Here is a 25,295-nt window from a genome sequence, read left to right on the forward strand (position 1 = left end):
TCCCACAGTCCGCGGAATGGACTTGGGGTTTGAAAGAAAGGTCCCAGGATCCTGGCCACGAGTAGAAAGGGGGACGGCTAGCTAGGGGTGGGTGCGGGGACAAGCAGAGGAGAGGACGGCAGCTTTCTGTTTTCCGTTTTGGGGGAAAAAGTTATCAGGCCTGGCCTCTCTCCTCGCCCCTGCACGTCGCCCCTGTATTCGCGGACCCGCAGTGGGCCACAAACCTGGCTCCAGGCCCCCTCCTCCAGGAAGTCAGGGAGGCAGCGCAGCCCCGTGCGATAGGGGCAGGAGGCTGTGGGGGAGCGAGCTCTCAGCTGTGCCCCCTGTGCGTTCCGCAGCGGCGCTGGCAGCACAGCTCTGAGCAGGGCACCCCGCCCCGCCCCCGGCGCCCCCGCCACCCTCCCCGCCGCCCGCCGCCCTCCGCGGCTCGCGCCTGGGGTGCGCCTCCTCCCTCCCGCCTGGGCCCGGCGAGCTCCGCGTCTCCGCCGCGCCTGCTCCGGCCGGGCGGGCTCAGAGCCGGAGCATGGACGCCGAGAAGCCCCGGGAGCCCCAGGAGCCCCGCGAGCCCGGGCCTGGGGCAGAGACGGCGGCGGCCCCGCGCTGGGAGGAAGCCAAGACTTTCTACGACAACCTCGCGCCCAAGAAGAAACCCAAATCGGTAAAAGCAGGGTGCCGGCTTGGTGCGTGTGCGGGGGGGGGGGGGGGATGAAGGGGAGGTGTCACTCCTGGGAAGGGGTCGCCAGCCCCGCCCCTCCACCCTCCACCCCCACCCCCAGGAAGGAACCCTTGGCTCCCCTCCGGGAGGGGGCACAGCTCCTCGGTTCCAGAACGCGTTCGGCAGTTGGCGCGGGCTCGGGTTTATTTTGGGAGCTCTGCTCTGGTGCTTGTGTTGGTCCCCCCCACCCCCCCGGGCCTTGAGTTCCACGCCAGGATCCCCCTCCCCCATGCTGTCATGAGGGCCCAGCTCCGGGCTGGTGGCCCCGGCCCCAGCATTTCCCTGAGCGGGCTGCACTTGTTGGCAAAAGCGGACATCAGCGCTGCCAAGCGCCCCGGGCTCTGGTAACCTGAGTCTGGAAACCTCCCTCCCCGCCGTGCCCTCCGCGCCCAGCCATGGGGGCAGCGGGTCCCGGACCCCGGCTCTCCGCATTGGGCTGCGAGAACTGCCTCCCTGCGTCCTAGGGGAAAGGAGCTGCCAGCTCCAGGCTCTGGGATCTGCGATCTGCCAGGGCTCCCGCCGCTGACCCAGAGCTCCAGCTCGGAGCTTTGCTTGCCTCGCCTTGAGCATTAAGATCCCTGCGACCCCTGACCCCTGCAAGGATGCCAGCCTCTCCCTCATCAGGCAAGTCCATGATGCCCTGGTGGGCCCCTGGGCGTGGCTCCCTCCAGCTTCTGCGATCTCAGAGCTTGGGGAAGGGACCAAGGACAGAGGCTGGCCCACAGGCACCCTCCAGGAAGCTCGAGCCTGCATTGGGGCCCAAGGAGGCCCACCCTGTCCACAGTCACTCCCGGGGCACCTCCAAGCCTCCACCGGCAGTGCGGACGTTGAGAAATGCAGGAGGCTGACTGCCTGTGTCCGGAGCTCCCAGTGCTGTGGGGATGGTGGGGGCTCAGGTTAGAGACCCTGCACGGTGCGGTGAGACTTCAGACTGGGGACGGCTTTGGGGAACGAGCTGACTGGAAGGTGGAGTTGCCTGGACAGAGAGCAGTGGCAGGACCGGCAAATGTACTGCCAGGTCGCACGGGGTAGGAAAGTGCAGGGTTGTTGGGAGAAGGGGGTCGGGGTGGGGTGTTGTAGGGGAGGGGAGGTTTGGAGGCCCTTGAGCGCCTTGTTTAGGCACCTCACCTGAGTAGGGCTCTGGGTTTTCAAACTAGCTTCCGCGGAACCCCACGTTTCCAAGGGTCTGCACACGTATGGATCAGATTTCTTCCTTCTTCAATCTACGTCCTAGACAATTCAAAGTGCGTTCTAAGACCCAAGTTCCTCCAATGTGTTAGGTGGAAATTTTAGCATCTTGGAGACCATGAACCAATTGACTTGTGTGGCAGGTTGCTTGCTATGTATTTATTTGTTCGCAAACTTCAGAATAAAGCTCTTCCTGTAATCTTGTGTCAAAGAAGAACATCCTGAGGTGGCCAGGCTTTAAAACAAAACAAAGCAAACTGCTTCTGATAATTTACAACCACACGTTGATGTAAATCAGGACTTCCTCAATGCTGTGCGAAAAACACGGGAGCCAACTGGCTGGGTGCTGAAGCCGAAGTGTGCTCTGGCATCCTAACCCCGAGTTGCAAGCTTGCTGTCATCCAGACAACTGGGTGGTTTTCATTGGCTGACTTTATGATCAACATAATCATATAAATGTGACGCATTTGAATTTGTAAAATGAATTTATGCCAATTATCTATAGCAATATCTAGCTTACATATTGGAGTTCTGCCCAAGAGTTCATTGAAATAAAAGGTCAACCTACTTTTGCAAAACGTGAAAACCATTATGGAGCTATTGCAGGGTTTTGCAGCAGGGGATTAACTTGGTCCCATTTGGCATTTCAGAAAGATCGCTCCGGGGCATCGTCTCCTCGGGAGGGGCTTGGAGAGGCTGAGCGTGGCAGCAGGCACACCAGCGAGTGGCCCCTGCCTGCACAGGAAGCTGGCTTGTGTCACATCCCCAGGCATGGCAAGAGGGGATGGATGCTGGGAACTGAGTAGCAAATGATTCCATGCTCAAAATCCACTTCCTCCCCAGACACCAAGGAAACGTGGAGAGCTCCAGACCAGCTGCCGGTCACGACCCCCTGGTCAGCCCCTGACCCTCCCTGCTCGCTGGGAAGAAGGCAGCCTGGAGGTTTCCTGCTCCTCCCTGTGGGGGCCCCTCTTCCCATAGGCTATTTTGGGGACTTTGGGCCTCATGGGCCCCATCAGGGCCTGACCTGGGTTTGCTCCTGTTCCCAGGGACCTGAGTGAATATTTAACCATTGGGGGCCCTTACCTCAGGGGGCCAGAGGACCTCCTCAGCCCAGAGCCGCTCAGTCTGCTCTGAAGTTCTAGAAAGAACAGCCTTCGGGCTATGTTTGTGTCTGGAACTGTGCTGGCCTAAATGGGAGCTCCTGGAGCCTGGGGCGGTCAGGGTGGCTGGGGCCGAGCTGCCCTCTGTTGTCCCTCCATCTCCATCCCCCAAGCCAGTCCTCAGCCTGCATCTCAGCTCCCCCCCCACACACACACACACCCCAGGGTGGGGGACAGCAGAGTGTGCTGGCAGGACCCTGGCTCTCTGGAACTCCGAGCTCCCAGACTGAGCCCCTGATGGAGGTCGGTTCTCAGCCTGGGATCGATCTGGGCTTCTTTCTGATTTCTGTGCCTGGTGGGGGGCCTGCCTCTGCGTGTGTGCAGGTGCTCAGCTCCTCCCCAGCTGTGGCCAGCCCTTTCACCTATTCCTTCAGCTCCGCCAAAAGCCTGCACAGTCTGGGATCTGCGGCTCCCCCAGAAGCCCAGGACCTCTGAGCCCTGGACTCCTCCTCCCTAGGGCCGTGTCTGAGCAGGGGTAGGACCCGCAAAATCTTGGGCCCCCGGCCCTGCCAAGGCAATGGCAGACAGGGTCTCAAAATTTAATACATCTATAACTGGCTCGTTTAGCAGTGGATAATTTTGTATGCCCATAGATGAAGTCATAAATACCACATGGCCCCTGGTAGAAAACAGGTTCCCCACCCCTGCCCTACAGGCTTCCTGGGTTGCCGAGAGAGGGTGTCTTCTCCCTTCTAACCCCACCTACCACCATGCCTGTCACTCCTTTTTCTTTAACACCACTTTCTTTCCTTGAACCCTCACACTGGTGCCCAAGGACGCACAGACAGACAGGCCATGGTGCTGGGCACCTGGAAGAGGCACTGGGGCTGAGCCTTGGAGGGGAGGCACCCGTCCCACCACTGCCTCACAGCGACCCTGTGGGCCACATGCGTCACCTGGGTTAGGGTTAAAAGCTGGGGCACTCTTGGGTCTCCCAGTCCTATTTTAAGTTCTGAAGGTACACTGCCACTCGCTCCAAGTGGCTATTTAAGTTCATTATCATTAAGCGACATTGAGAATTCAGGCTCACTGGTTGGAAGTTGCTCACAGCCACCTGGGCAGCAGATTCGTGTCTGTCCCAGGCTTGACCCCACAAAGAACCAGTGGAGTTGAGTCTACAGCCCACAGGCCTCTCAGGACCCAGCCAGAATTGGGGGTGTGAGCCCCCTCTCCCCCTCTGTAATGCCCTGGGGATCGTTACCCCGGAGAGCTCAGGTCACAGAGGTGGTGGGAAGCGGGGTATCTGTGAGCCACTAGGATGCCCACGTTCTGATCCTCCCCAGGGAGTACAGAGGTGCAGCTGCGCTCTCTCCATTCCAGCAGAGGTGGGTATCTGAGTCTATTTGCGCTGCTATAAAGGAGTGCCTTAGGCCAGTGGCTTCTGCTGTAAACAACGGGAATTCTGGAGGCTGCAGTCCAAGGTCAAGGTGCCGGCAGTCTCATTGTCTGCTGAGGCCCCTCCCATTGTCTGCTGAGGCCCCTCCCACTCACTTGTGGACAAGGACAGCGGGGGGGGGGGCCGGGGGGCTGATTTTTATAAGGACATTAGTCCCATCATGAGCCCCCACTCCATCACCTCCCAAAGGTCCCACCTATTTTTTTTTTAAGATGTATTTATTTATTTGAGAGGCAGAGTTATAGAGACAGAGACAGAGAGAGGTCTTCCATCCGCTGGTTCACTCTTCAAGTGGCTGCAATGGCCAGAGCTGAAAAGATCTGAAGTCAAAAGCCAGGAGCTTCTTCCAGGTTTCCCACGCCAGGTGCAGGAACCCAAGGACATGGGCCATCTTCTACTGCTTTCCCAGGCCATAGCAGGGAGCTTGCATAGGACGTGGCACAGCTGGGACTTGATCTGGTACCGGCTGAAAGGAGATGCCGGCACTACAGGTGGCGGCTTTACCCACTACTCCACAGCGCTGGCCCCAGGCCCTGCCTCTTAATACATCACCTTGGGAGTTAAGATTTCAACATACACATTTTCTGGGGCCACACGATTCAGACTCCAGCCTTGGGGAGGGAGTTCTGAGAATCTGAGAGGAGGTCCTTTGCAATCTAGTGCCTGCCTACTCTTCTGGGCTCGCCTGCACCCTTCCCCCATGCCCTGGCCGCTGTGCAGCTTTGTGAATGCCCCGTGTGCCCCTCCCCAGGCCTGCCCTCACCCCACTCCTCCATCAAGCTCTGCTCCAGGATGCCAGGGCCTCCTCTCCCATGACATCTTCCTCCAGAGCCCTCGCACCGAAACCTTGCGCTCACCTCTGCTCTGCCACTCATTCCCCTCTCTTTGCACCTGAGCCCTCTGTGTACCTATCTCTGTCCCCTACCAGCCTGTGAGCACCACAGGGCAGGGGCCAGCTCTTCACCAGGACCACTCCTAGGTAGGACTCGGGTGCTTGGCACAGAGAGCCAGTAAGTGTTTGTCCGATTTGTATCCACTAGAAAAATCCTCTGAGCACCTACTGTATAGCAAGTACTTTGAACAGGTAGGACCAGATGAGGGCACTGCCCGCCTGAGAGGTTTTATTTATTTATTTATTTATTTTTCTGAGAGGTAGAGTTACAGACAGTGAGAGGGAGAGACAGAGAGAAAGGTCTTCCATCTGCTGGTTCACTCCCCAAATGGTTGCAAGGGCCAGAGTTGTGCCGATCCAAAGCCAGGAGCCAGGAGCTTCTTCCGGGTCTCCATATGGGTATAGGGGCCTAAGCTCTTGGGCCATCGTCTACAGCTTTCGCAGGCCATAGCAGAGAGCTGGATCGGAAGAGGAGCAGCCAGGACTAGAACCAGGCCCATATGGGATGCCGGTGCCGCGGGTGGAGGATCAACCTACTGTGCCAGGGCGCCGGCCCCCAGAGAGGTTCTCTTTGTGTCCATACTTTTTCCTACTGGACTCTGTGACTTCAGGGACACCAAAGGTTTACCTCCCACGCATAGTATCAAATACTAGCTGTAAAATAACAAGTAAATACTCAGGTCTCCTGCGCCTCCTAGAGAGAGAAATAGCAAAATAAGCAAGTGTTACATTTTGCTAAGGAGACTGGTGGAAGAGCTCCCAGATGGAGACCAAGGGTGGGGAAGACTTCCTGGAGACGGCAGCTAGGGGAGACTCTAGGTTGAGTAGAAGTTAGCTGGGTAGAGGGTCTAACAGAGAGCATTTGGGGCAAAGGGAACAGCAGGTGCAAAGGCTCAGGGGAAGACAGGGAAGGGGTGCTTGCCAGGGAGAAGGCTCAGATGGCGCAAAGCTGGGAAAGAGAGGCTGGGGTCTGTCGGAAGTCTACCGCGTCCTGAAGGCTGCCTACCGTGTTCTGAGAAGGGTTGGGCACCCGCAGAAGAGCTGGGCTGTGATGAGTCCTGAATTTCAGGAAACTCCCTGACAGCAGTGTGGACAACAGATTGGAGGGGGTGAGAGACGCCGGTGGCCGGGACTGTGGGAGGGAATGCAGGGAGAGGTGGGTGGAGGCCCGTGGAGATGACCGGCCAGGGGACTGGAGGTTGAGGTTGCCTTCGGGGCTCCTGCTTGGGCCGTGAGTGCATGGTGGTGTTGAGTTCTGAGCTGAGGAAGTGGGACGGGGGCAGGGATCAGGTTTGCCTTGGCACATTGAGTCCCAGTGTCTGTTAGTCAGCCGGCACAGTCAGATACACCAGGCTGGAGCTCAGTAGGCAGATCGGAGCTGGAGGTGAAATTTCTTATGTAATCGTCATGTTTCTGGGCACTGTCTCTTCCTAAGGGCATGGAGCTCCCATTTGGTAATGGGAACCATCTGGAGACCATCGCAAGCGTCAGTCCTGCTCTGGCCACATACGTGGTATTCATTTTCTTGTCCTGTCCAGATGGCCATGCAGGCTGCCATCTCCCCGAGGGCCTGTCCCTCCAACACACTGTGCTCCTAGGTGGGGAGCCACCCTCTCTCTCACTGCCCAGGGCGGGGTCCTGGCCTGAGTCTGCTCCTGCCCAAAGCTGGACCTCTTTAGGGCAGAGACCGGCTGGGTCTTCTCCAGGTCCCCAGAGGGGCTTGCACGGGGCGGGGGGGGGGGGGTCTGAGCGGCGGCCCCTCTCCTGCGTGTGTGCAGCCCAAGCCTCAGAATGCGGTCACCGTCGCTGTGTCCTCCCGAGCCTTGTTCCGCATGGACGAGGAACAGCGGATCTACACGGAGCAGGGCGTGGAGCAGTACGTGCGCTACCAGCTGGAGCACGAGAACGAGCCCTTCGGCCCTGGACCCGCCTTCCCCTTCGTGAAGGTGAGGGTGCTTCCCCCTGGGAGGGGTTAGAGCAAAGAGCTCCCGTTGGGGGTCGGAGTAAGGAAAAGGGGGACTCTTTGGACGGGTGCACCCACTCACCTCATTTTTTTTTTTTTTTTAAGATTTACTTATTTATTTTGAAAGCCAGAGTTACAGAGGAGGGAGAGACATGGAGGGAATCCTCCATCTGCTGGTTCACTCCCCCAGATGGCCACAGCAACCAGCACTGGGCCAGGCTGAAGCCAGGAGCCAGGGGTTTCATCCGGGTCTCCCATGTGGGTGGCAGGGGCCTAAGCACTTGGGCCATCTTCCACTGCTTTTCTCAGGCATGTTAGCAGGGAGCTGGATCGGAAGTGGAGCAGCCAACACTCAAACCAGTGCCTGTGTGGGATACCAACATCTCAGGCGATGGCTTCAGCCACTACGCCACGACATCGGTCCCTCCCACTCAGCTCTTTAGTGAGGTGCCCTGAGCAGTAAACCACCTGCATGTGTGGCAGAGAACAGCATCAGGACGAGGGAGTCCATGGCCACCTATCCCCTCCCAAGCCTGACCCCTGACCCCCTCGCCTCCCTTCACTGGGTCCCTGGCCACCGACTCCAGGTGCCATCCTCAGGGCTCCGTGCAGCATCCATTTAGCAACCAGAAACTATTTCAGAGCCCACACAGCCTTGGGGACTAGATGACCGGGAGGGTACCTGCTGGGCCGTCTCGGGTCGGGTATCTGCACCTATCAGATCAGCTGCCACACCAAAGGCAGGGTCACACATCATGAGAGCCCTCCGTGCCTTACAGGCTCTGGAGGCTGTGAACAGACGGCTGCGCGAGCTGTACCCAGACAGCGAGGAGCTCTTTGACATCGTGCTCGTAACCAACAACCACGCTCAAGTGGGGGTCCGCCTCATCAACAGCATCAACCACTATGGTGAGCACGGGGGCTCCAACCACGGGACCCCACACACACACCCAGCCCCAGCCCCAGCCCCAGCCCCAGGGAAGGCTCCAGACCCTGCAGAGGGAAGTGGTAGCAAACTGGAATCCCAGTTGCGTGTTGGTAAGCTGGCTCCTCACACAAACCAGCCAAACCCTGAATTGCAGGATTATCGGTTTTCAGGGGGTCGATCTTCCTACTGGGCGGGTTTCAAGCTCCCTATCCAGCTCCCAAAATCCTGAAGGTCAAGTGTGGTCTCTTGCAAGCCGGCGCAAGCCAGCTCCAGTGCACACGGCACAGACCCTGCTCTCTGTGATTGGGGAGGGCACTTCTGCCTCCGTGCCTCGGTTTCCCTAACTAGGATGGGGCCGTCAGGCCTCCCAAGGCTCCTGGGAAAATCAGGTGTTATTATTAGAGCAAAAGGGCTTTGTATCTAAGACCAAGCTCAGAATTGAAGGTAATAGACCCTCCGAAGGCAGCTGAAGTGGAAGAAAATAATTTCTTATTGGGTTACAGAGGTGTCTCAGAACCCCAGGGCAGGAAGCCAGATTGGGCCTTCAAGGGCTTGGCTCCAAGCAGTGCTGGTCTCTCCAGGTTTATTCTCCTCTCAGGGCCACGTGAGCCCTTGTTTGTGCTTCTCTTGCAAGTTTGTTCCTTTTTTTCCCCCTCGTCTCTCTCCCCCCTAAACTGGATTGCTCTGCTTTTCTTGAATATAAAATCATATCCAGGAAAAGCAGAAAAATCCAGTTTGGAGAGGGAGAGACATAAATGTACGTTTATAGGTTTACATGGCCTTGTTTTAAGCAGCCAGGACAGTCTGGTTGGCATTTTTAAAATGCTAATTTCAAATCGCTGGGAACAGAGGCGATATTCAAAATATTTAACCACTTATGTGACATGGATGCTGGGCAGCCAGGATCGACAGTGCCTGTGTACTGGGCCCCGCAGAAGTCCGGCCATGCCTACCTGCCGTGGACGGTGGGGAACACAGGGGGCCTGGGTAATGGGGTGGGGTAGTGTTGGGTAACCCAGTGGACTCAGAGCAGCATCCATTTAGAAACCAGAAACTATTTCAGAGCCCACACAGCCCTGGGGACTAGATACCAGGAGGGTACCTGCTGGGCCGTCTCGGGTCGGGTATCTGCACCTATCAGATCGGCTGCCACACAAAAGGCAGGGTCACACATCACGAGGAGAGGATTCCCTGCAAGAGGATGCTGGGAGCCGGGTGATTGCTCCAGAGACGTGATCACGTGATCATTCCCATTTCGTGGACGAAGAATGGAGGGGCATGGAGGTGGGCCATGGGCCTGAGATCCCCCTGCAGCCTGCCACCTTTCAGAACCAAGGTGGCATCTCCTGGGCACAGAGGGACCACTTTGAGGCCCTGAGGGTTGACCCTGACCTCACCTGGGTTCTCTCGTCCTCCTCCCAGACCTGTTCATCGAGAGGTTCTGCATGACAGGTGGAAACAGCCCCATCTGCTACCTCAAGGCCTATCACACCAACCTCTACTTGTCAGCTGACGCGGAGAAAGTGCAGGAAGCCATTGATGAAGGTAAGTCAGTGGGGAGAGGGGAGAGCGTGGGGAGTCAGGCAAAGGGGAGCCAGAGATGAGAGGCCTGGGCCTACAGCTCGGAGCTGGTGCTGGGGTTGCCATGGTAACCAGAAGGGGAGCCCATCCTTCATTCCTACGACCTGATCCATACACCCATACCTTTTCTACTTCCTAACTCTGGCCCTGCTCTGTGAAGGAGGCTTTTACTCACCAGCATCCCCCAGCCTCTGTCTCCATGGAAACCCTCCTTACCTCCCAGAAAGCCACCCGGTTCTGAGAGGCTTCCATGTCAGTCGGAAGAAATTCTGATTTCTGCATGACCACGGGGAGGGTCATTGCCAACAGCTGGACTGGCCGGGGCTGTGGGGAGGTTAGGAGACCCAGCTGCAAGTGCCAAGGGGCAGTTCAGGCGAGATCCACAGCCGCAGCCCTCCCGACCACGCATGCATCCTTTTGCCCAGAGACAGAAGAGCCCACAGCGGAGCAAGCACTGCCCGGCTGCCAGGGGCAGGTCCCTCTATCAGGCAGCAACACAGTCACTTTATCCTCCTCTCCCGTGCTGCCTCCTGCCTGCAAGCCCGGCCTCTCGCCCTGCTGACTCACTTCTCAGAGCTGCTCAGAGTGCCACGGGGCTTGCTCTTATTTATTTTTAATTTAATTAACTTGTTTGAAAGGCAGAGATGGAGAGAGAGGGGGGAGAAAGAGAGAGAGAGAGATCATCCATCTGTTGGTTCACTCCCCAGATGCCTACAACAGCCAGGACTGGGCCAGGATGAAGCCAGGAGCCAGAAGCTCAGTCTGGTCTCTTACCTGGGTGGAGGGATCCAACAGCTTGCATGAGGAGCCTCCTCCTAGGGTGCGCATAAGCATGAAGTCGGAATTAGAAGTGGAGCTGGGGACTCGAAGCGAGGCACTCCAGTATGGGATGCAGGGGTCCCAGGCAGTGTCTTACCCTCTGCAGCAAAAGTCTGCCCTCAAAGAGGCTCTCTCTTTTTATTTATTTATTTATTTATTTATTTATTTTTGACAGGCAGAGTTAGACAGTGAGAGAGAGACAGAGAGAAAGGTCTCCCTTTTTCCGTTGGTTCACCCCCCAAATGGCCGCTATGGCTGGCGCGTTGCGGCTGGCACACTGTGCCGATCCAAAGCCAGGAGCCAGGTGCTTCCTCCTGGTCTCCCATGCGGGTGCAGGGCCCAAGCACTTGGGCCATCCTCCACTGCCTTCCGGGCCACAGCAGAGAGCTGAACTGGAAGAAGAAAGAGCAACTGGGACAGAACTGGAGCCCCAACCGGGACTAGAACCCGGGGTGCCGGCGCCACAGGCAGAGGATTAGCCTAGTGAGCCATGGCACCGGCCAAAGAGGCTCTCTTTAACCAGGAAGCAAAGGCCATTTCCCCAGACTGGTGTCGCACCTTTGGGTCAGCACCTTGGCACTGGCGCGTGGGCAACTTGATCTCGGGCTGGGGAGCAGGGAGGCGTTTGGGGGAGGCCCTTCTCAGGGTGGCAGTGTTTCTGGGTCACCCGGGCTCTGATGTGGCAGAGTAGACAGCGCCTGGTCTGATGCCCAGAGTCTGGGCCTGCCTGTAGCATCCTCAAGCTACTGAAGTGGCTGTGAGGCTGGCTCTGCTCCCTCCTCCACAGCTCTGCGGGATGCTCCAGTCCCAGAGGGCAGGCAGGGAGTGGCCTCGGGAGAGACTACAGAATGGGCTCCGCAGCCCCCAGCTCTGCAGCCTCCTAGCACTGGTGCTCTGCGGTCCAGCGCAGCTCTAGCCTGGAGCCTGGCGTCCAGCAGGTGTCCATGACCCCCTGGAGGGGCCCAGGGCTGCAGACATTGCTCAGTCAGCCGGAGCTGGTGCTACTGCCCAGGGCGCACTGTCTCATGAACCCTGGACAGCCAGGTGCCCCGAGGAAGTGTGCCTGGGTGCCACTGCGGTTGTAGACTGAGGGTGCCCACCCTCCACCCCACACGGCAGTTCGAGATGCCAGTCCCACACAGAGCTAAGAAGGCCTTCATTTTACCTCAGCCCAGAGAAGGTGAGAGCGTGGGCAGACTGACAGTGAGAGAGCAGCCCAGGCCCGGTTAGAGTCGGGGCTCCCCCCACCCCCACATAGGTCTGCATCACTGACATCGCCTTGCCCTGATTCCTGGGTGAGCCGCTGGGACCGGAGTTTCTGGGGCAACCCAGCCTGCTTGGACTTACGCCGGGCGATGCTGCCTCTCTCCTGCCAGGCATCGCGGCTGCCACCATCTTCAGCCCCAGCAGGGACGTGACCGTGTCCCAGAGTCAGCTGCGCGTGGCCTTCGACGGGGACGCCGTGCTCTTCTCGGACGAGTCGGAGCGCATCGTGAAGGCCCACGGGCTGGACAGGTTCTTCGAGCACGAGAAGGCTCACGAGAACAAGCCTCTGGCCCAGGTGCTGCACCCGCACGGCCCGAGCCCCGGCGGGCGACAGGGCGGCTCCCCAGGGCCTGAACCTCCTCCCCGGACTCCAGCCAGGTCCCTGACCAAACCTCCAGGCTTCATCCCTGTCACTTGACCCCTGAGGGTTCCCCAGTGAGCTGCCACCCTTCCCTGAGCCCCTCTCCCTCACCGAGCTCCCACCCCGCCACTGCAGCCTCTATGGTCTCTCTATGGCTCTCTCTATGGTTCTCTCTACGGCTCTCTCTATGGCTCTCTCTACGGCTCTCTCTAAGGCTCTCTCTTCTTTGCAGCTCCAATCCCTTTTCTATGGTTTCTGCCCCCTTGCTGAAGCCCCTGACCCCTTTCTGAAGTCTCCATCCCCTCTCTGAACCCCCACTCTCTCTCTCTCTCTCTAGACCCCCGTCTCTGAAGTCCCTCTCTGCCCCACCCTCTCTCACTGTAGCCAGCATCGTCTCTCTGGAACCCTGGCCCTCTCTGAGCAGGGTGAGCCAGCTGAGGAGGGAGGGCACCCCGGGCACACTATCTCCTCTGTGCCGCCTGTTGGTGGGGCTCAGTGTCCACCCAAGAGTGAACTGTGTCCTACAGCTTGGGGGGAACTCCCTGGACTTGGAGCTACTGGGATTTCCTAGCCCTCCTGGGAGCTCCTACTTAAACTTTTCTTTTTTTAAGATTTATGTTATTTATTTGAAAGGTAGGGCAATGGAGAGAGAGAGAGAGAGATCTTTCATCTGCTGGTTCGCTCCCACAAATGGCCACAATGGTAGGGGCTGGGCCAGGCCTAAGCCAGAAGCCTGGAACTCCATCCAGTTCTCCCACATGGGCGCAGGGGCCCAAGCATCTTCCACTGCTTTCCCAGGTACATTAGCAGGGAGCTGGATCAAAAGTGGAGCAGCAGGACTGGAACTGGCAATCCCATATGGGATGCCAGAATTGTAGGCGGTACCTTAACCTGCTGTACCACTGCACTGGCCCCTGTTTGAGCTTTTAACAAAAATGCAGGTGCTCAAAATTCCCAGAGCCCCTCTCTTTAGGAGCTCAGCAGGCTTCAGGTGTGGCTCCAGAATGCTCATTTTATTTCCATTCCTGAGGGTTCCCTCTGACGTCCTTGGGCATCCAGGGCAGCAGAGTGTTCCCACTGAATCACAGGCCCAGCCCAGGAGCCCGCTGCTTGCTCTCAGTCACCCACAGTGAGGGGTCCCCAAGACTAGAAGCCCGCCTTTCCTTAATTCTGGCTGCTTCATCATCGTCTGGGTCTTTGTTGCTGTGTCCTTACTGAGCCGCCTTGTCCTGGCTGCTGTCGAGAATGAATCCTTGCCCTGGAGAACTTGAGTGTGACTCCCTGTGCCGCAAGGGTGCCCGGCGGGATGGGCAAAGTTGGCATTCAGCAGCGACACTTTGGTCCGTCTGTCCCAGCTGTTTACAGCCGGGGTCCATTCTGATTGGAGGGTGCCTGTGCCCAGGTGACAAAATACTTCTAACGTCCTCCCTCCTGCTGGGCACAGAAGGCCATGCTCCTGAGCTGTAGGACCGACCCCTGTGACGCAGCTCCAATCATGATGGGACAGAGTCACAAACTGACACAGGGACCTGCAGCACCACCCACCCGCCAGAGATCCAGGCAGGACCTCCTGGGAGACTTTGGGATCCTGAGCCACTTTCTCACCCTAGCCAACACACCCTGACTTTAGGGAAGCGAGGGGCAGTGTCTGGGAGGAGGCTGAGCTCACTCCGCTCCTGTGCCTTCTTGTAGGGCCCACTAAAGGGCTTCCTGGAGGCGCTCGGCCGGCTGCAGAAGAAGTTCTATGCCAAGGGCCTGCGGCTAGAGTGCCCGATCCGCACCTACCTGGTGACGGCCCGCAGTGCGGCCAGTTCCGGGGCCCGGGCTCTCAAGACCCTGCGCAGCTGGGGCCTGGAGACGGACGAGGCCCTGTTCCTAGCTGGTGCGCCCAAGGGCCCCCTCCTGGAGAAGATCCGCCCACACATCTTCTTTGATGACCAGATGTTCCACGTGGCTGGGGCTCAGGAGATGGGCACCGTGGCCGCCCACGTGCCTTACGGCGTGGCGCAGGCACCCCGGCGAACTTCACCTCCAAAGCAGGCCCCACCTGCACAGTAGCTGAGCTCCCGCTTCAGGCTCCCCGTCGCACCCGGACACCTCGCCCTGTGGACCTTGCTAGTTCCTTCTGCATGTCTGCCTCGTCCCTGTGAGTGCGGTGCCTGTAGGAGATCGTGGGACTGGGCTAGCATTCTCACCATCCCCTGTTTAGGGAAAACTCGGGGCTGTGAGCCAGGCTGAGACAGCAGGACTGGGGCAGAGAAGCCGGGTTTCAGGGAGAAGATGATGGGACTGAGGGCCGGAGACGCCAGGATGCCTGGCTGGGATGAAGACCAGCTCAGTGGAGAGCAAGAACTCTCCAGTGAGATAGAGTGGATCTGGCTTCAAAGCTCTATCCTGGTCTTCATCACACGACTTTAAGTAAGTCTGTCCCCTTTGTGGGCCTCAGTATTCCCAGCTTTCGGGTGGTTTTCAAACTCTCGTTTAGCCAAAGAAGCTTGGTTTTAGAAGAGCGCCCTCTTTTTAAATTTTGCTAAAAATTTATTCATTTGGGAGGCGGGGGGGGGGGTCACGCCCATCTGCTGGTTCACTTCCCCGAAGCCCAAAAGAGCTAAAGCTGGGAGCCTGGAGCTCAGTCCAGGTCTCCCATGTGGGTGGCAGGAACCCAATCACTTGGGCCATCACTGCTGCCTCCTGGGGTACACATTAGCGGGAATCAGAGTCAGGAGTGGGGCCGGGTATCAAACCCGGACACTGTGCTGTGGGGCACAAGCACTTGCCCAGCCCACGTCTGCCCCCAGATTGCCTTCTCTGAAGGAAGCGCTCCGTGCCAGGGCTGCTGCTGCAATGGGTGACATCTTTGTGCCAATTGCAAAAGGGACGTTGTCTCTAGATGAACAAATAACACAAAGATGGCCCTTCCTCTGGCCTCACCTGGACCCTTGCCAGGTTACACAGCTCAATCGCAGAGTGGAAGCTGGATCTCAAGTCTCCCGCCTGCCCGTCCCTCCACCCAGAGGCCTTTGTCAAGTGGGCAAAGTGTGCAGTGCTCCACAGCAACCCCACCAATAATTTGATGTGTTTGGAAACCACTAGACAAGATGACCCCTCTGCTTCCTGCGATTCTGTAACCCAAGCCATCTCGGGTCTGTGTCCAGGTGGAAGGTTTGTGGAAAGTGACAGAAAGTGTAAATTTCACCAGCATGCAGATTCTCCTCAGGCCAGCAGGGGGCACTGCAGGCTCTTCCTAGGGAGGCGTGTTATTGGCGGCCATATCAAAGTTTCTTTTCCTTTTAACCAAAGTTCAGTTGTTCTTGCCCATCAACCCCCTGCCTCAGCCTTCACTCTCCCAGTTACTGCACCTGCTGTGCCGCAGGCAAAGAGGCACAGTATCTGGCTACTGCTGTACGCAGGGGGAGAAAGCACAGCGGCTGAAGCTGACGGTCACCCAGGCTGCACCCAAGGGCACGGTGCCACCTTCGTGAGGTGTGAGGCGGCCGGCGGGTGTCTGGTCTGAGACAACGGATACAAAGGCAGCGACCGCTCCGAGGGGAAGGAGGTGAAGTGTGCGCTAGCAAAATCCTCCAGCCTGTGAGTGGGAGGCCAGGTGGAGCTGCCCTGCAGGGAATGAGCTCCCCGTCACTGGGATGCTATGCGAGGGATTCCAGGATGGGGCGAGCTGCATCAGTGGATCCTCCACCCCTGTGGGAGCCCCCGCAGTGCCTCTTCACCGTCCCCTCTACCTCTACCTGGCTGTCTCTGGAGAGTGTGCAGCGGCGGTGCCGGCCCCCAGGAGGACCAAGGAGGAGCTCCTGCGAGGAGTCCGAGCTGTGAGCGAGCACCTGGGGAAGGAAGCCAAAGGCAGCGTCACAGCGGGCGGGGGCCTGGCGGCACAAGGCCTGACTCTGCCCTTGGGTGGACTCAGCCTGGAGTCTGAATGGGCACAGATTCTGAGCACTGGGGGAGCAGAAAGTTAACCCAGGAAGGAGGAAAAAGAACATGGAGATGCTTCTTAAAACTGGCGATGGTTTGGGCTGGAAGAGAAGTGCTGGGCTGGCCTTTTGCCATCAGTGCTGGCAGCTCCAGCGGCCGGTCTCAGGGAGGAAGGCTTTGCCCCCACTGCGGCTGTCTTATCAGGGGACACTGGCGCCAGTGCACTCAGAAGGGCGCGTCGGAGATGGCTTTGCACAAGGTCGTTTTCCTCGCATAGCCGGGACCACTGTGGCCAACACAGCAGGCCTCAGGACGCAGGCCTGGTCTGGAGTTCCCTCCACTGCCGGAGCTCTAAGCCTAGCCCAAGAACAGCCCCAACAACATGAAAAGCAGGTGAGAGGGGAGCTTGGCCTCGGAGTCACCTTCAGTGGGGGCCAGACCACGTGACAGCCATCTGCTGCCAGGATCAGAATTGCCCCTTGGAGGAGTCTCCAGGACTCATGGAGCTGGTAGTTCTATGAAGCTTGCAAGGCTGGGTACAACCCAGGCTTCCGAATGGCATTAAGCTGCCTGGCCCAGGGGTGGGGTGACCCATGCACTGGGACAACAGCACCAGATGTCACCCAATTGAGATAAACTCCAGGGATTCTGAGACCTATGAGGTCCTGCCCCGGGGGCCGAACGATGAACAGCTGCTCTCAGGAAGCAGAATGGCACTGGAAACACTAAGATAAGGTGCAGTAAAAGCCGTGGATCTTCCTGGAGCCACCACTAACAGACAGGGACAGACAGCCCCGGGCGGTCCAAATTCTATTACAGAAACCACAGGGAGCATCTCTGGCCTGGGAGTAAGCGGCCCGAGGTGCTGGGGGCTGGCATAGGCCACAGCCAGACAGCCCTGATGGTCTCGTGCGGGGAGCAGTGTTTATTGCATCATCTGGAAATTACAAAGCCAGAGGAGCGCCACAGCCCCAGGCCTGACTGGGGACCGCATGGCTCAGGCAGAGAGGCCTCCACTTCTGAAAATCTGCACCCCTTCCCTGGAAAGCACCATTTCCCAAAGAAGTGCTGCAGAACACGGTTCCCAGCACAGGCTGGTCCGCAGTGCTGATCCCGTGGGGAGCAGACACCCTGCTGCTGCACACTGAGGTTGCCAAGATCACTGCACAACAGCCCTCTCCCTGGCCTGAGAGCCCCATCAGATTAGCAGAAATGTAGCAGAATATACCAGGAAAAACAAAACAAACAAACAAACAAAACCAGAAACCCGCAAGCAGTTCAAATCCAAGGTCGATTTGGCATTATAGTAATACCCAGTTCGTGTGCACTAGCACAAACTCGTGAGTAAAATACTGAAATGCCTCCACACCAGGAGGGTCCCTCGGAGGCCGTGGTGGCCGTGGCCCTTCCACTGTGAACTTTCCCATTTTCTCATAACCCAGCCTGCAGGCGGCTGCACCAGCCCTGTGGCCAGAGAACCCTCTGTTTTATGGTGTCCCAGCCATGCTGGCTTAGGAGGTAAAATAACTTGCTCAAGGCCCCACAGCGCTGGAACTGAAACTCGTATCTGTCTGATGCTGGGGCCAGGCTCTCAACCATTTTGCCGTCCTGTTTCTAGGAGAGAACTTTGGAAACTTCATGGAACAACGAAGAAAATACTATGCATGGATTGCAAACCAATTTTGCACCAAAATAAGCTTATCTTTGAAGTCCATTTCCGGTGAACTTTCTGAAATACCCTTGTCTATTCCCATACGGACGCCCATATCAAGAGAAACTTCATTCTGAGGCCTTTGCTGAAGACGTGTTCCCGACAGTCCTGTTGGCTTCCTGCCTGCTGGAATGCATTGGAGCGGGTACATGTTTGCTATGGCTTCCTGCATAGCAAGAAACCGATTTAAATGAGAGCCAAACATTTATAAATCCCCCTGAAGCACTTCCCAACAACACCCAAGTTCTTTGGATCCCAGTTTGAAGACTCCTGTCTTGGATTAATGCTGTTTTGGCAAATCAGAGGGGCCTGGGCCTCATCTGACCCGATACCTACTTTTGTGAAGAAATCTTTATTGGCACACAGTGGGTCCATCTGTTTCCATCTGTTTGTGGCTGCTTCCCCAACACCACAGCAGGGTTGAGTTGTCACAACAGGGTCTGCCGAGCCGAAAATAGTTCTTGGATGGTCCCCTACAGAAAATGGTTGCTGACCCCTGGGTGTTGCTAAGGCGAACGGGTGTTCGCCCAGTCCTGTCCTGGGGGGGATGAAGCAGGTCCCATGCCCCTAAGCATCTGAGGGCAGAGAGCTCAGATACACGGGCTCCATGCCCATTGATCACTGATTGACAGTTGAGGAGAAGCCACCAGGTTTCGACCCCTTTCAAGAGGCCCATGGCCCGTTGTAATCTGCAATTTGTTCATGCATGAATTTCACTTGGGTGTTCCCTCCCTGGGGGAGGCTGTGGGGTTCCTTGGCCAGCTGGCTGTCCAGCCTCTGCCCAGCCTGGCTCGGTGCTTCTGACTTATTGCTGGCCTCCTGGGTGGCTTCGGGCAGTTGTGAGTGCTGGTAGGTGGAAAGGCTTAATCCAAACATACAAGGTTTGGATTAAAAGTGTTCCGCGTTGCGTTCAGCAGCTCAGATCTAAAAACTCGTCCACAGGCTCTGTGAAAGCAAGAAGTTCTTCAGCAGAGGGTCCCAGCAAGGGCTTAGCCGACCCGAAGCTACAGATCAAACCCCGAGAAAGTAGGAATGCACTTTTCTTATGGTACTGGGGTGTGAACAGCGAACACAGCTGCCCTCACGATGGAATTGTGCATCCGAAGGTTCCAGAACCCCTGCAGAGTGGCAGGCGTGGTCCCACCCACAGTCACAGCTGCCGCTCCAGCGTAATTCCCCTCTACACCCAGACCTGGCCTCAGAATCCTTCTCAACTCGGCATCCTGAGAAGGCACCACCAGTGGGTGGGAGTTGGTGTGAAAGCTGAAACCTGTTTTGCTATCCTTACTGGTTTGGGGCATTGCTTCTCAGGAGGCATGCAAAGTCCTGAATGCTCATTCTCCAAGACTATGATGCCAGGATCTCACCTGCCTCGGGGCCCAACACATGGGAGAAAAGGAACAGCATTCGGTGGCTGACAGATCCCCAACACCTTGGATCGTCCGCTCGGCTAGAAGCAGAGTACAAAACTCCTCTCACCAGCAGGCGGCACTGCAGGCCAGCCTCAGGCTGCAGACCCCTTGGTCACGGTATTCACGGGTTTATTTCTCTCCTTCCTTGCTGCTTGGGGCTGTGCTGGACTCTCCCTCTGCCAAGCAGCTCTCTCCAGCCATAAAGGACCTCAGGTGCTCTGCAATGTTTGCTGACACGCCTGTGTGAGGAGCTGATGGCTCTCACCGGTAACCACTGTGATTGTGTGTATGGATGTACGTACAAGTGTACAACAGGACAAAAGCCTGTACAAGGTGTGGTTATGTGGGTATGCACATACCCGTATGTGGTCATGGGGTCATGTGGGTATGCACAATGGCTCAGACACTGCTGATGAGTGTGTGTGTTTGTGTGTGTTTATTCTTCACTAAAAGTGTGTCCCAATGGAAATCTCTAAGAATTGAGACCCTTGGGCCACCCTGCTTCCTGGGACTAGTTCTGGCTCTGCCCATTGTCTCACGGGCATTTGCACAGGAACAGCTTGGGGGCTACTGAGTCCCAGCCTTCTTCTCCGGCTTCCAGTCTCAGGCCTACAGGGTCTTGGCTCTCCACTTTCTGTCTCCTGTTCCTACCCCCTGCAGCCTTGGAGGGAAGTGCTAGAATCTGTACTAAGACAACCTTATACTGTATCTGCCTCATCATGCCCACTTGTTTCTTCCTTCTCCCTAACAGTGCCAGGGCCAATATGTCCAGTTGGGCAGATTATGCACTGCAAAAATCTGAAGGGAGTCCCTTCATACTATGACTGCCAGCTGCACACAGGTGGCCCAGCTAGCTCACGGCTGTGGTAGGAGAGTTGCCTCCCACCCTGCCCCCTGGCCCATCCCAACATAGGCTGGAATTCCTTCTTCTGCTAGTCTGGCCCAGAAGTGACTTATCTTTGGCTTTGGTTGGGAAGTAGCTCCCTGATGGGCCATGCCCCAGAGGCCTTTGTGGTTTGATTTATGAAAGTGAAATATGGCTGGGAACTTGCCAGTTGCTCATCTTTGCACAGTAAGGTAAACCAAAGCTCTGTAGACGGGGCTTGCTGACTCCATGCTCCTGGCCTGTGGGTGGGGCACCTGCACAGGCTGACAGCCACAGAATTAGGATAAAGGCCCCTAGGCCAGACCTGTAGCTGCCGCTGGGATGAAACCCTCTGAGGTCACCAAAGACCAGAGGCCTGGGCCAGGGGTCACAAACCCCTATGCTGAGGGGCCAGGCAGGAAGCAGGCCTGGGTGAAGCTGAGGCAGGATGAGGCTGGCAGACACTTGTCTCGGGGTCTGCTGTGGCTTCTGTGGCCAGCAATGCCACCCCAGTTTTCAAGAGGAGCTACAAATCCAGATTTTCAGGTGTTGGCAATGAGTTGAAAGTTGAGAAACAGCGTGCAGGCCAAATGCCACGCATCTCGGGCTTGAACCAGCCCTGCAAGCTCTAGTTTGCCCAGCTGACCCAGGCCCAGGGAGTTGGGTCTCTGAGACTCACATTACCAGGAGTGCGAGGGTACCAACATCAGATGCACAGTTTGCGATCTTCAGGAGACCCTGGGGGTGACCTGGTTCTGCCCTTGGTGTTCAAACTGTGTGCACACAAATTTCTTTAACCTCCCAAGTGCCTCCCGAAATGGTGGCAGTGCGTGCTTCCCCAGCGGTGCGGCTGCCCTGGCCTGGGATGACCCTACCCTTGCCTCCCCCAGTGTCACCCTCCATGGCTGCCGCTAGCACGCCGGTGGCACCTGCACTGCCTGGCTCCTTGCAGCCTTTTCCCAGGTATGTGCTACAGGCACCATGTGCTTGTCAGCATGGAGCCCGCCGTCTCCTTCTTATGCGTGTCCTGTCCCCTCCTGTTGCAACAGGGGCTTCTGCCTCTTAAAAGCCATAAAAATAAATCAAAGGTTTTCAATGCAGTTGAATCGTCTTTGGGGTTTTTTTGTTTGTTTGTTTTTTCTCCACAATTGGATTCACAAACTAACTTGTGGCTGCCTCTAGAGGAGCCGGCACTGTGGCATACCAGGTTAAGCTGCCACTTGTGATGCTGGCATCCCATATGGGCGCCAGTTCGAGTCCTGGCTGCTCCACTTCTGATCCAGCTCTCTGCTCTGGCCTGGAAAAGCAGTAGAAGATGGCCCAAGTCCTTGGACCCCTGCACCCGCATGGGAGACCTGGAAGAAGCTCCTGGCTGCTGGCTTCAGATCGGCCCAGCTCTGGCCGTTGCTGCCATTTGGGGAGTGAGCCAGTGGATGGAGGACTTCTTTCTCTCTCTGCCTCTGCCTCTCTGTAACTCTGCCTTTCAAATAAATAAATAAATCTTAAAAAAAAAAAAAAAAGAAAGAAAGAAAGAAAGAAAAAAGAAATGCTTCTAGGACACAGGCAGTACCATGCATTGGTGCTGGGGTTTTCCTGTAGACACCTCCACCCCCTGCACGAAGAGCCCCTGGGGGATAGTCTGTGAGGGAGCCTGAGCCCAGCACAAGGCTTCCCTCCGGGCATGGCCCCGGTGTGTGGGGATAGAGTAAGAAAGAAGAGGAAAGGAGAAAGGGTGTGCGATGGGCAGGAAGAGTCACTCTACCTCCAGCCCCGGCCCGCACGTGGTCCTCCTCCCCGCTCCTCCTTGAGCTCTGCAGGGCGGGCATTCAGGAATGGTTTAGCTGGTGGCTCTCGCTCAGACTTCTCAGGAGGGGAGTCAAGCTGACCATCCTCACGCGGCGTGCCTGGGGCTGGAGGAGCTGCTTCCCGCGGGGCACACTCACGTGGCCGTTGGCAGCTGCCTCAGTGCCTTGTCACGGGATTGCTCGAATGTTCTCCTGGCCTGGCCTGGCTCCTCCCCCAGAGTGGGTACTCTCAGACACAGCAGGAAAAAGTCACGCCGACTTTTATGGCTAGCCTCATAGGTGCCATACCTTCACTTCTGCTGCGTTCTGCTGGTATTCCAGACCAACGCTGACACAGTGAGGGAGATGACTACACCGGGGTGTAAATGCCAGGGAGTGGAGAGCCTCAGGGTCATCTTGGAGCCTGGCTACCCTACATTACTATACTTCCATCAGCCTGGTGCAGCCAGGACCTCCAAGGCTATCCTAACCGTTCTCCAGCCTCCTGGCAAGACCAGACGCAAAGGTGCTTCCTTGACTTTCCAACCTGAAGTCTCCCCACCGTCCCCCCTGCCCCTACCCAGGCACTACTGATGGAGAGAGACACAACTGTTCATCCACTTCCTTCCACCCCTTCCAGCACACTCCTTCGTGGGCCCTAGAGTCATCTACTTGGGGACACGATGCAAACTGTTTTCCCTGAAATCTCGGTCTCACTGTCAAGTTTTTATAACATTCATACGGCCATGGTACCAGAGCTGCTTATGCTGGTTTGTAGCCAATGGACCATGTCCAAGGTGACAGAAAGGGCAGGGGTGGAAGAGGAGTTGGCAGCCCTTCCTCCTCAGGCCCTGGACAAACAAACCCAACCCTCTGGCCACAACGGAATCCTCTGCTCTCTCACATCATCTCAGATTGCATTTGGGGCAAACACCATGACACAGCAGAGATGTGACTGTGACTTGGAGCTGGAAGACAAGGGACCGTGGGTTGGCCAAATTGTGAGTGTAGTTTTTTCCTCCTTCCTCTTCCTGCCTTCCCTTTGAGAACTGCATGTTCTTTTTTTTTCCCCCACCCTTCTGCTTACTATAGGTCAGTTTTAGTTGCCAAGAGGTCATTTACAAATATCTTTATTGGGTTGGCATTTAGGCACAGTGGGGTAAGCCACTGCCTGCGACGCCGGCGTCTCATACGAGTGAGTCCCAGCTGCTTCACTTCCAATCCAACTCCCCGCTAATGTGCCTAGGAAAGCAGCAGATAGCCCAAGGAGTTCCAGGCTTCTGGCTTCAGCCTGGCCCAGCCCGAGCCATTGTAGCCATATGGCGGGGTGAACCACCAGACGGAAGATCATTTTCTCTTTCTCTTTCTGTCTGTTCCTTCCCCTCTCTCAGTAACTCTGCCTTTCAAATAAATAATCTTTTAAAAATATATTTTTATTGTACAGCAGGGTGACTATAATTAACAATGATATATTCTTTTTTAAAAAACATTTATTTATTGAAAGTCAGAGTTACACAGAGGGAGAAGGAGAGGCAGAGAGAGAGAGAGAGAGAGGTCTTCCATCCGCTGGTTCACTCCCCAATTCACCAAAGCTGCTGGAGCTGGGCTGATTTGAAGCCAGGAGCTTCTTCCGGATCTCCCACATGGGTGCAGGGGCCCAAGGACTTGGGCCATCTTCTGCTGCCTTCCCAGGCCATAGCAGAGAGCTGGATCAGGAGTGGAGCAGCCAGGACTCAAACCGGCCCCCACATGGGATGCTGGCACTGCAAGCAGCAGCTTTGCACTATGCCACAGCGCCGGCCCCACAATGATATATTCTTAAAAAATTCAGAGTGGATGTTAAGTGTTCTCACCCCAAAAATGATAACTATGTGAGGTAGTGCATTTGTTCGTTAGCTAGATTTAACTATTCCACAACATACCTATATGTATATATATATATTTTTTAATTTATTTGACAGAGTTAGACAGTGAGAGAGACAGAGAGAAAGGTCTTCCTTCTGTTGGTTCACCCACCAAATGGCCGCTACGGCCGGAGCTACGCCAATCCAAAGCCAGGAGCCAGGTGCTTCCTCCTGGTCTCCCATGCGGGTACAGGGGCCCAAGTACTTGGACCATCCTCCACTGCCTTCCCAGGCCACAGCAGAGAGCTGGACTGGAAAAGGAGTAACCAGGACTAGAACCTGGTGCCCATGGGGGATGCCGGCGCCACAGGAGGAGGATTAACCAAGTGAGCCATGGCACCAGCCAACATACCTATATTCTTTAAAGATTTTATTTATTTATTTGTGAGGCAGAGTTTCAGATAGAGAGAAAGGTCTTCCATCCCTGGTTCACTTCCCAAATGGCTTCAACGGCCAGAGCTTGGATGATCCAAAGCCAGGAGCCAGGAGGTTCTTCCAGGTCTCCCACGTGGGTGCAGGGGCCCAAGGACTTGGGCCATCTTCCACTACTGGTGCTGCAGATAAGAGCTTAACCTGCTATGCCACAGTGCCGGCCCCGCCCTGCCACTTACTAGTTGTGGACCATGAGTGAGCAACCTTATGTCTCTGAGCCTCAGTTTCCTTATTTGTAAAATGGTGATAACAGCACTGAGGTCATAGGGTCTATTGTGAGGATTAAATGAACTGATTTGCAGAAAGGGTTTATTCCATTCACTGTTAAGATGTGAATTTGGGGGCCGGCGCCGTGGCACATAGATTAATCCTCCGCCTGCGGCGCCGGCTTCCCATATGGGTGCCGGTTCTAGTCCTGGCTGCTCTTCTTCCAATCTAGCTCTCTGCTGTGGCCTGGGAAAGCAGTAGAAGATGGCCCAAGTGCTTGGGCCTCTGCATCCGCATGGGAGACCTGGAAGAAGCTCCTGGCTCCTGGCTTCAGATCGGCATAGCTCCGGCCATTCCAGCCATTTGGGAAGTGAACCAGCAGATGGAAGACCTTTCTCTCTGTCTCTCCCTCTTACTGTCATGTAACTCTACCTCTCAAAAAATAAATAAAATCTAAAAAAAAAGTGAAATTGTTATTTAACTTCTTGAGTTACCTCATTTATAAAAATAATGCTTCCTAAAACTGACATATAATTTTGTATGTATTTATCATGTATGATGTTTTGAAGATATTTATCTTGTATGACATCATGTATGACATTTTGAAATGTATGTAGGCTTGGGCCTGCTCTGTGGTGTAGTAGGCTAAGCCTCTGCCTGTGGTGCCTGCATCCCATATGGGCGCTGGTTCATCATGTCCTGGCTGCTCCTCTTCCGATCCAGCTCTCTGCTGTGGCCTGGGAAAGCAGGAGAAGATGGCTGACGTTCCTGGATGAAG

The 25,295-nt window shown here is 56.2% G+C and overlaps 1 protein-coding gene across 7 annotated transcripts; it reads left to right on the plus strand.

Moving 5' to 3' along the window:
• Positions 1 to 400: 400 nt before the first annotated feature.
• NT5C1A (5'-nucleotidase, cytosolic IA) lies at positions 401 to 24,987 on the plus strand. Of its 7 annotated transcripts, none has more exons than XR_011390767.2 (7): positions 401 to 658; positions 7,133 to 7,300; positions 8,097 to 8,226; positions 9,668 to 9,790; positions 12,022 to 12,206; positions 13,965 to 14,690; positions 24,750 to 24,987. XR_011390767.2 is itself a non-coding variant. In XM_051857948.3 (6 exons), the coding sequence occupies exons 1-6, from the start codon at positions 524 to 526 to the stop codon at positions 14,328 to 14,330; spliced, it is 1,107 nt and encodes a 368-aa protein (XP_051713908.1). In that variant the 5' UTR covers positions 401 to 523; the 3' UTR covers positions 14,331 to 21,290. The 7 variants fall into 7 exon arrangements, 2 of the variants coding, with proteins under 2 accessions (XP_051713908.1, XP_089157073.1); XR_007924096.3 differs by having other exon boundaries at positions 13,965 to 14,418; XR_011390766.2 differs by lacking the exon at positions 24,750 to 24,987 and adding an exon at positions 18,856 to 21,290.
• The last annotated feature ends 308 nt before the right edge of the window (positions 24,988 to 25,295 follow it).

Source organism: Oryctolagus cuniculus, chromosome 7, assembly GCF_051225735.1.
Source record: "Oryctolagus cuniculus isolate XC-2025 breed Fujian yellow rabbit chromosome 7, ASM5122573v1, whole genome shotgun sequence".
Taxonomy (NCBI): domain Eukaryota; kingdom Metazoa; phylum Chordata; class Mammalia; order Lagomorpha; family Leporidae; genus Oryctolagus; species Oryctolagus cuniculus.